The sequence below is a fragment of the Mesoplodon densirostris genome, chromosome 8, assembly GCF_025265405.1.
Source record: "Mesoplodon densirostris isolate mMesDen1 chromosome 8, mMesDen1 primary haplotype, whole genome shotgun sequence".
Taxonomy (NCBI): Eukaryota; Metazoa; Chordata; class Mammalia; order Artiodactyla; family Ziphiidae; genus Mesoplodon; species Mesoplodon densirostris.
In genome coordinates, this window is record NC_082668.1 from 96,418,124 (window position 1) to 96,429,256 (window position 11,133).

Below are 11,133 nucleotides of genomic sequence, written 5' to 3' on the forward strand. Positions count from 1 at the left end.
TCTGAGGGAATGCAAGAGTCAGAGCAGTACAGACTTTATGATGCCTGCTCTAAGATAGAGGCACAAAGCCTTTGGTCTGATGAAATGTCTTTCAAACATTAGTCATTGGAACAAATACCTAAGGCCAGAAACTTGCACCAAAAAGTACAGACTATGTTGAGGCTCTCTGACAGAGTTATACAACTAATACTTTCCTGCATGCATACTAAAGGAAGATTCCTCGGTCCTATGATTTTTATATCCTACTATCCATAATGCTGTGAAATGTATAAACAAATGAAATGTTAAGTCCTGGGTCCCTATTAAATATTTTAAAAATATGGGGCACTTTAAATATTAAAATTTGGATATTTACATAACTATACATGCTGTTAAGGTTAGAGTTGAGAAGAGCTTGTGGATTTTTTTGTGTGTGTGTGGTACGCGGGCCTCTCACTGTTGTGGCCTCTCCCGTTGTGGAGCACAGGCTCTGGACGTGCAGGCTCAGCGGCCATGGCTCACGGGCCAAGCTGCTCCGCGGCATGTGGGATCTTCCCGGACCGGGGCACGAACCCGTGTCCCCTGCATCGGCAGGCGGACTCTCAACCACTGCGCCAGCAGGGAAGCCCAAGCTTGTGGATTTTGACATAGATGTCCTCCTATAACCTGAAGGGGAAAAGCTGCCCACTAGGATGCAGAGGTCGATTTTATGGTGCTGCAATTCATGTTAACAGAATAAAGCAATAGGAAACACAATCATGCCTTACTTGAAAGTTAAATTTTGCAAAACAGCCTCACATTTATTATTCCAAAATTACATGTATTGAAGGGATCAAAATATGTTCATGGGGGAAAAATAGAAAATACAACTCAGAGAAAAGTGAATTTGTTTTACATATAAAGTACAGTAAATAGCTAAGAAAATTTAGAGATAAAAATACGCTATAGTTCATCATGTTGATAGACATTGTATTCCTTAGAAGAAATGAAGCCATCACCATCATGGTCGTTCTTCTTAAAAATATCTTCTAAAACTGCATTCTGATATGATTTGTCCCGTGGCTTCTCATCCTTTTCAAATTCCTTTTTCAGGTAATGACTTATCTAGGCCAAAATAATATTTCTTTAATAAAAAGATATCACAAGAAATTTCCAGCAACTTTGAGAAAATGTTTACATAAAGAAACTCATATCTAAGACTGCTTATAATAAGTGATATAAAAATTTAAAAAGCTATTTGAGGTTTAATTTTTTCAACCTTTGAAGCAATTTTCTGAAGAGAAACTGATCTTCAAACTAGCTTCCCCCAAGGTTATAGGTGGTTAGTGGTACATACTCAGATTAACATCTGAATTGAATTTTGTTGAAACTAAATGCTTTCCAATAATCTACACTATCCACATTATCAAAGGAAACTCCCGCTTAAGGATTTCCATTAGTGAATAAAATCCAAATTGGCATTTCTATAATCTATAAAGTTATTGGCTTGGCCAAAAAGTTCGTTCGGGGTTTTCCATCTTATGAAAAACTTGAATGAACTTTTTGGCCAACCCAATAGTAAATATGTATAATGAATAAAAAACCCAACTACAGGTTTTGAAATAAAATTTAATTTTCTTAATTTTTCTATGCTTCTATAGCTCTCCCCCAATCTACAAATTATGATCATCTCTCTAATGTCAAATAAAGAACAGGTATTCTGAAGTATTCTCTTTTCTCTATGTGACATTTCTCTAAGCAAAGACACATTATAAGCACAGCCTAACATGGTAGCTACTAGCCATATATGTCCATTAAGCACTTGAAATGTGGTAGATCAAACTGAGACAAGCTACTGTAAAGGTAAAATACACAACAAATTTTGAAGATAATAAAAAATGTCATTGATAATTTTTATATTGGTTTCATGTTGAAACGGCAATATTTTATTTTATTTTATTTTATTTATTTTTTTTAACTGTACGCGGGCCTCTCACTGTTGTGGCTTCTCCAGTTGCGGAGCACAGGCTCCGACGCGCAGGCTCAGCAGCCATGGCTCACGGGCCCAGCCGCTCCGCGGTATGTGGGATCCTCCCAGACTGGGGCACGAACCCGTGTCCCCTGCATCAGCAGGCGGACTCAACCACTGCGCCACCAGGGAAGACCTTTTTTTTTTTTTTTTTTTGAAATGGCAATATTTTAGATATATTGAGTTAATTAATTAACATTAATTTCACTTGTTTCTTTTTACTTTTTAAAATGTGGCTACTAAAACATTTAAAATTATGTATGTAACTCAATTATATTTCTATTGGAAATTATGTATATTATATAAATAAATCATGTATTAATACATATAATAACTAAAGAGAGCAAAGCACAACGATTTGGAGATCGTGTTAAACAAGGCTGGGTATTTTATTATCATTTTTTTTTTGCATTGAAGTATAGTTGATTTACAATGTTTCAGGTACACAGAAAGTGATTCAGTTATACAAATATCTATATATCTATGATCTATTCTTTTTTTTTTTTTTTTTTTTTTTTTTTGCAGTATGCGGGCCTCTCACTGTTGTGGCCTCCCCCGTTGCGGAGCACAGGCTCCGGACGCGCAGGCTCCGGACGCGCAGGCTCAGCGGCCATGGCTCACGGGCCCAGCCGCTCCGCGGCATATGGGATCCTCCCAGACCGGGGCACGAACCCGTATCCCCTGCATCGGCAGGCGGACTCTCAACCACTTGCGCCACCAGGGAGGCCCTATGATCTATTCTTTTTCAGATTCTTTTCCATTATAGGTTATTACAAGATACTGAATATAGTTCCCTGTGCTATGCAGTAGGTCCTTGTTGTTTATTTTTTATATAGTAGCGTATATCTGTTAATCCCAAATTCCCAATTTATGCCTCCTCTCCTCCTTTCCCCCTTGGTAACCATAAGTTTGTTTTCTACATCTGTGAGTCTATTTCTATTCTTTAAATAAGTTCATTTGTGTATCATTTTTTTAGATTCTACATATAAGTGATACCATATGATATTTGTCTTTCTCTTAGTTTACTTAGTATGATAATCTCTATGTCCATCCATCTTGCTGCAAATGGCATTATTTCACTTTTTTAACGGCTGAGTAATATTCCAGTGTGTGTGTGTGTGTGTGTGTGTGTGTGTATACACACACACACACACACTTTCTTTATCCATTCGTCTGTCGATGGACATTTAGGTCGCTTCCATGTCTTGGCTATTGTAAATAGTGCTGCTATGAACATAGGGGTGCATGTATCTTTTTGAATTATAGTTTTGTCTGGATATATGCCCAGGAGTGGGATTGCTGGATCACATGACAACTCTATTTTTAGCTTTTTAAGGATGCAGAAGCTAGGTAACTGAACTCCAGGACCCTGTTTACCAACTTTCTGGGCTACACAGTTCAAATTTTTCCTAGCTCTTTTAATAATCTCATGTAATCCTCACAATCCTATGAGGTGGGAATTATTTGCCCAGTTACAAATTCCTACAGTGCTGCTTGAAAAGATCTTCTCCTGTCGGCTAGATGCCAGAAATGCCTCGTAGAGATTAGTTTGGTATTTTAATGACCCTTTTGCAGGGAGAAAGGAAATTAAACAGTCTGACTTAGTTTCAAGTTTTACATTAAAAAACTACATTTTCTTCTTCGAATTTAGTTTTTTGGTAACCAGCTCTATAAAAGCAAATTAATCAGTCCATACTAGGTAGAAGTAAAAATAATAGCTATAACACAGATGTGACAAAAAATTAGATTGTACATATGAAATCTGTTTGAATTACCTCAGTTTTAGAAAGTTGCCTGTCATTGTCCATATCTATCTGTTGAAATGTTTCAATGCTTCGTGGTCCTTTGGTCACAGCATAAAGCTCAATCTCAAAAATCAGTGTTGCATCAGGTGGAATGTTGCCTTCTGCTAAAGGTGTAAATTTTAACACTTTAACTTACATGAAGATGACATTCAAATATTTATTTACAAATAGCCATTATAGCATTATGATTATATTATTTCATATTTATAAAAATTGCTTTCTAAATATTTCTTAGGAACACTTTTTTCCATATGTCTTCAAACCAAGTCAGTTCTAAAGACCCAGGGGACCATTATTTCCTGATTAAATGGAAATAAATATAAATCATGTATTTTTAAAAATTAATCTATTTTTGGCTGCGTTGGGTCTTTGTTGCTGTGGGTGGGCTTTCTCTAGTTGCAGCGAGCGGGGTCTACTCTTCATTGCAGTTCGCAGGCTTCTCATTGCGGTGGCTTCTCTTGCTGCAGAGCATGTGCTCTAGGCATGTGGGCTTCAGTAGTTGTGACACGTGGGCTCAGTAGTTGTGGCTCATGGTATCTAGAGTGCAGACTCAGTAGTTGTGGCGCATGGGCTTAGCTGCTTTGTGGCATGTGGGATCTTCCTGGACTGGGGCTCTAACCCGTCTCCCCTGCATTGGCAGGTGTATTCTTTTTTTTTTTTTTTTTTTTTTTGCAGTACGCGGGCCTCTCACTGTTGTGGCCTCTCCCGTTGCGGAGCACAGGCTCCGGACACGCAGGCTCAGCGGCCATGGCTCACGGGCCTAGCCGCTCCGCGGCATGTGGGATCATCCCGGACCGGGGCCGAACCTGTGTCCCCTGCATCGGCAAGCGGACTCTCAACCACTGCGCCACCAGGGAAGCCTGGCAGGTGTATTCTTAACCACTGAGCCACCAGGGAAGACCTAAATCATGTAATTTTTATTAATATACCCCAACGTTATACAGGAGAGAGCTAGTGCAGAGAAGAAATTCACAGGCAGAACAATTTCAAAGATAGGTATCTTTTAGAAAATGATTTTGTTCAGTTATTTGGAAGTATGAATAAAATATATGTATTAGTATACATGTCTTTCAAATTCTTTATAGACAAAAAATAGTGCAATGACAGAACAAACCAGTAACAATTTCATGAAGAAATTTATAATCGCAAAAAAGCCTTCTAAGTATTAAATAGCTCTCTTTAATAAAGTTAATCTATTAAGTGATGTCACAGATGACTTTAGCAATCTATGGGCTACTTCAGAGGGCCATTCATAAAAATGACCTGCAGAAATGACTTGCTAAGAGGCACTGGGTGGCTTTTGTCACCAGTACTTTATAGTTACTCAAATATTTGTTGAATGAATGGCCTCTATCATTTATTTAAAAAATGGCTAAGTTTGTCCTTTGAAGCAAATAGTAATTTTTTAAATGAAAAAGTGGAGAATTCTTGCTAAAGTATTTATATAATCCAAAGAAAAAAGCTTGAAAGTTACAGCCAAAATAAGTGGATCAGCCATCTCCAAAGCCAGGACATAGAAAAATCTACCCACATATTACATGACTAATGTGACCATCCCAACCAACATACCACATATTACCTGACTTTATAGTAAAAGAGCTAGAGATTGATTGATCATTTTTACAAAACCCATTCCTATTCTGTCCAGTTAAGACCTCTTTATGACAGAAAAATAACTTCTTCTGACAATAATTAAAAACGAATTCAAAACACAAATTCAAATTTCTTAAAAAATATTACAAGTCTAAGTTTCCCAAAAATTCTACTGTAAACATAGAATATATTGCCAGTTAAGTTTTATCTTACTAAAAAATTACAGTATAAAGAAGAGAAAAATATGCATTTGCTATAGAATTACTTGTATTTAGAGAAGCAGATCAAAGAATTAGGAGTTAATGTAAAGAATCTGTACATACCACATGTACTGTTAATTAAAGCACTAATAAGTCACATGCATTTCAAGACATGCAGGGGTGCTCTGTGACATTAGGCAAAGATACTGCGCACAGGAAAAGACTTCTTCAAGTACTACCTAAAATAAAGTTATAGCTAATGTTAGGTCTTAATAACAACTTATTTAAAACTTATTCAATCAAGATATTGTTTGTTAAGCAGTTACTTATGGTATACACAGCAGCTTTTAAAATAACTGAATTCAAGCTATTAGTAAGCTATTATAAATAATGCAGGTAAACTAGCAGTTAACTACATTCCAAAGAACACACTTTTGTCGGGCCTCAGTTTCCTTACGTGTAAAATGTAGGTGTTGGTGATGTTACTAGTGAGATTATTTTTATATATTTATTGAAGACACCTCAAATTGAATATGAACTAACTTCAAGTCAAATTTCTACATTTTTGTAGCAAGGGTCTGGCTTATTAATAGCTTAGGCAGACTGGGTAGTCATTTGTATCTAAGCATAGATTAGTTTACAAAAAGGATAAGATAAGTACTCATTTGTCACAGGGTAACAGGACCCAAGATGAGCACCTATTGATGAGAGATGTGGGTGCCCTGGTAGCAGGCAGAATGTGGAGGTATCTACAAGAGAGAAAGAGAAACTCTGAAAATGAGATTAAGGAGACTGAAAGGCAAACTCTGCCTATATCATTTTGCCTAGAATTGACCTCAACCCATGACAGCGTTTTTAGGACAAGACTGCGTCCAATTTATCTTCAATTTTCTCTCCCTCTCCTATGTTCCTTTACAACTAAAAATAGGATACACTAATTATGGTTCTGTGGGAGCTTTTTTTTTTTTTTTTTTTTTTTCCGGTATGCAGGCCTCTCACTGTTGTGGCCTCTCCCGTTGTGGAGCACAGGCTCCGGACGCACAGGCTCAGTGGCCATGGCCCACGGGCCCAGCCGCTCCGCGGCATATGGGATCTTCCCAGACCGGGGCACAAACCCGTGTCCCCTGCGTCGGCAGGCGGACTCTCAACCACTGCGCCACCAGGGAAGCCCTGTGGGAGCTTTTTTGATGGAACCAAACGATTGGCGAAAAGCTTTGAAAGTGAAGCTGTAGTTATCTGGAACTGTCTCTTTAGGAGCTTTAAATCTGATTGGATCTGATTTGCACCACTAACTTCCCTCCAATCCAATTTGGGGCAGTGATCCCCTACTCTTGCTGGAAAGAATAGGCGAGGGAACCATTCTGCCTAATGAGTAAACTAACAGCCTTAAAGAGGGTGTGCCATTTCAACGCAATATTGGGGGATAAAGACAACATTTCATTGTAGAAAATCTTTAATTACTTTAATTATATACTAAATATTTCAAATACGTGGGGTTCAGAAGGGCTCTAAATAGAATGAGAAGGTAAAGATTCTTTCTTTGGGGAATTCCCTGATGGTCCAGTGGTTAGGACTCTGCACTTCCACTGCAGGGGGCATGGGTTCAATCCCTGGTCGGGGAGCTAAGATCCCCACAATCCCTGGGGTATGGCCAAAAGAAAAATCTTTATAGTTTTCACACAGCAATAGGAAGCAAGGACCCAACTGAGAATGCAATATAGAAACCAGCCCTCTACCACACTGCCCATTTTCCCCTCTTAAAAATTTCTCTATTCCGCTCCACTTCTAACTTTAGTGATTTTTAAAAATTTAATTTTGGAAAAATTAATACATGTCTTTCTCTGTCTGACTTATTTCACTTAGCATAATACCCTCTAGGTCCATCCATGTTGTTGCAAATGGCAAGATTTCATTCCTTTTCATGGCTGAGTAATATTCCAGAGTGTGTGTGTGTGTGTGTGTGTGTGTGTGTTTGTGTGTGTGTGTGTGTGTACCACATCTTCTTTATCCGTTCATCCATCGATGGACACTTAAGTTGTTTCCATATCTTGGCTATTGTAAATAATGCTGTAATGAACACTGGGGTGCATATATCTTTTCAAATTAGTGTTTTCATTTTCTTCAGAAAAATACCCAGGAGTGGAATTGCTGGATCATATGGTAGTTCTATTTTTACTTTTTTGAGAAACTTTTATACTGTTTTCAGTTGTGGCTGTACCAATTTACATTCCCACCAACTGGGATGTTATATACAGCACAGGGGACATAGTCAATAATACTGTAATAATTCTGTATGGTGTGTAATCTATAAATATATTGAGTCACCATGTTTTATACCTAAAACTAATATAGTATTTTAAGTCAACTATACTTCAATATAAAATTTAGTACATGCATACAGTAAAAAAATTTAAATACTATAATATATTACAGAATGAGAGGAAATCTCCTTACCCTTGACCCTCAGGCCTCCTTCCCAGGAACATTTAATACCATCAGATGGTGTACTTTTTAGATAGTCTTTGTAGATACGTGATGCATATGTGATATTTCCCCTCTCACATGTAAGCTCTCATTGAGGTTAGGAAACTGTTTCTGCATTGTACACTGCTTTATGCTCAGTGCCTAGAATAGAGCCTGGCACTGATGCTCAATAAATATTTGTTGCAGGAATATATTCTATCCCATTTTATCTTTAACACATTAAAACATATGGCTCTACTTCATTCTTTTTACTGGCTGCACAATAATCCACTGTATAGATATAGCATAACTTAGTTAACTAATTTCCCACTAAGGGATACTCGGGTAGTTTGCAGTCTTGCTACCCCAAAAAGTCTGCAATCCATGTTCTTTAAGATGTACCTTGGTACACATTCCTGGAAATGGAACTATGGGATCAGAGGATATGTGCATTTTAAATTTTGATAGAAATTGCTAAAGAGGTCGAATGATTTACATTCCCAGCAATAATGCATGGGACTGCTGTTTTTTCCATACCTTTGCCAACTTTTATGTCTTTGCTAATCTGATGGGTGAAAATGGTATATCATTTTTGTTTTTTAATTTCTCTTTCTTTAATGATGACTGGACTCGATAGAGCTAAAGTTTATTGGACCCTATGTTCTATATCTTATTTAACTTTGAGAGTCTGCTTTTGAGTTTTCGACTATATACCCGAAGTCTATGATTTATTTTTAAATATAACTTAGAGACATACATGTTAAAACACCTTACCATAGCCTTCCTTTCCATATGCAAATGAAGGGGGTATAATCAATTTTCGCTTCTCGCCAGGACACATATCCGTCATCCCAATGTCTAGGCCTTTTATGACTTGTCCAACACCAAGAACAAACCATTTGGGGTGGCCTTCATTTTGTGTCCGGCTATAATTAAAAACAACACCTAGGTAAGTTGATTTCAAGAAAAATAAAATCAAACTTTAAAATACAGCTGAGCATTTAGTTCCAATTTAAAATTGGAGTCCTCTCTAACCATCTCTTTTCCTATATTAAGATTCATTCTGAACCCCCTAGTGGGGTGTTTGGCTCAAACTTCCCTCGTAATAGCCAGACAGAGGTATAATCTGCCCAAAGATAGTCATTAGGGGTCATCTCATTTTCTTTTTTGATTGTCATCTTTACAAAAACTACTCAACAGTTAACTTTTTAATGGGTCTCCTGCCCCTAACTAGCTGCCTGGATTGTCTCAAAAATAATGGTACAGGTTTAGCCTCAAAAAGTCATTTGAACCACGATTAAAATTTGTATCTTTTCTTCTTATTAAATTTCTCTATTCTAGATGCAAAGAACTAACTTTCCCCAATTGTATTTTTATAGGGTAATAGCACAGAAGGAGAAAAGACATTCTACCTCTGAGTAATAAATCATCAATTAAATCAGAGTAAGTAGTGGTGGGATGAGGGGGCAGGCAGGACACAGGGTCCGGAAGTCACCAGAGAAAGTCATTGTAGTGGCTTCTTGATACAGCTGGAAAGTGGCCTTCAGCCAGTAAATATCGTGCTTCTGAAGGCCAGGTAATATCTCCTAAACAACTCTACGTAGTCCTCAGTAAGGAGGCTCCAGCCCACAGCAAAGGAAAAGTGTGAGCATTCTTACAAACAGTACCTTGACTTACTTCTATAGGTACCAAGGGTAGTGGTGCTGGTCGGCGGAGTGTATGGATGTGTGTATTTTTAATAATTTCTTGGGCCAACATTTTCAGTAATTTAAAATAATATTCCATATAATAGGGAAATACTGTATCAAATCTGATTTCCCCCCTAGAAATAAAAGGCTAAACTCTTGCTGTTAAAAAACAAGAACAAATCAAACAACAAATTAGGTTTCTGGTTGGTGGAGGGAGGCTAGATTTAGTGCATCAACTGGACGCCGGAGCTGTTCGCATCATTTCCTACCTGCAGTAGAATTTCGAGCCGTCTTTAGCCAAGAAGCCGTCGTAATGGGCATTTAGCAGGTCTCCCTTTTTGCTTGTGTTAGAACAATTTTCTGGACGATGCAAAATTTCTATTTTCACTTCCTCTATGCTCTCCTCTGCCTTTTGTGCCTGAGCAGTAAAAATGCCCCACAGGTAAAAGAAAATGATTAACCTAAATAAGAAATGCATAATTCCGAGAGTCGGCTCCAGATGACCACCGCGTTCCCTCATGCGTGTCACTGGCGCGGTGTGGCCGCGCCAGCAGTCTAGTTCCGACGCGTGGCAGGCATTGTTCTACGTCATAAAAGGCCGGGGGCGGGGCGAAGCGTGGCCCCGCCCCCTTTCCCTGCGGCGCGCCCAGCAGCGGAATTTTTGCGCGTCGGCTGCTGGTTTCGTCCTGGTGGTACCCCGCGCTTTGGCTGGCTGTCTTCAGTCGCTAAGGCAGCACTCCACACTTGCACCGCATCTCCTCGCTAAGACCGCATAATTTACAGTTTCCTCAGGGTTCGATAGTAACGTTCGCGTTACCTTTTGAAACTGGCAAAAGAGGAAATAAGACTCTGATGGGATGTCATAGTCCGAGGATATGATTGTCATTTCTGGGCATGAAAGGCGTCTCCTCAGATCCCTAGAGAACTGGTGGGCATCGGGGGAGGCATTCTGCTTCTGCGGTGTCTTTGAAGCGCCTTCTCGGGGTCGAAGTCATGCATTAAGCGGTACTAGGCTAAGCCACACACTAGTACCGCTGCTCCCCGAAGCGGGGTTAACGGCTGTTCCCGAGAGCCGACTCCAACGATTCGGGACCAGCTGCTGGTTTGCATTTCCTTCCCTCACCACTCGCGGTCGCCCTTGATTTGAGGGCTTCTAGGAGTGCGGGTAAAGCTCCTAACAGTTTTGCTTTTCTTACCAACTCTGCGACACAGGTAATTATCCACATTCCACAGACGAGAAAACTAGGTAATTTGAGTATTGGGCATTCTGTTTCAATCTCACGGCTAATACGCAGCAGGGATTTGACCAAGTCCGACACAAAGCCAGCCTTATATCCTCACCCCCAACATTTTAGCATGAAGAACTTTACAACATACAGAATAAATTTTACTACCCC

At 39.0% G+C, this 11,133-nt stretch overlaps 1 protein-coding gene across 2 annotated transcripts; it reads right to left on the minus strand.

Annotated features, from left to right (window-relative positions):
* Nucleotides 1-742: 742 nt before the first annotated feature.
* Nucleotides 743-10,336, minus strand: FKBP7 (FKBP prolyl isomerase 7). 2 transcript variants are annotated; one of them, XM_060106614.1, is made up of 4 exons: nucleotides 10,006-10,336; nucleotides 8,823-8,974; nucleotides 3,763-3,893; nucleotides 743-1,083 (listed from the first exon to the last, which is right to left on the minus strand). In XM_060106614.1, exons 1-4 carry the CDS (start codon nucleotides 10,254-10,256, stop codon nucleotides 922-924), a joined length of 696 nt encoding a protein of 231 aa, XP_059962597.1. In that variant the 5' UTR covers nucleotides 10,257-10,336; the 3' UTR covers nucleotides 743-921. The 2 variants fall into 2 exon arrangements, with proteins under 2 accessions (XP_059962597.1, XP_059962595.1); XM_060106612.1 differs by having other exon boundaries at nucleotides 3,763-3,896; nucleotides 10,006-10,335.
* Nucleotides 10,337-11,133: the final 797 nt, after the last annotated feature.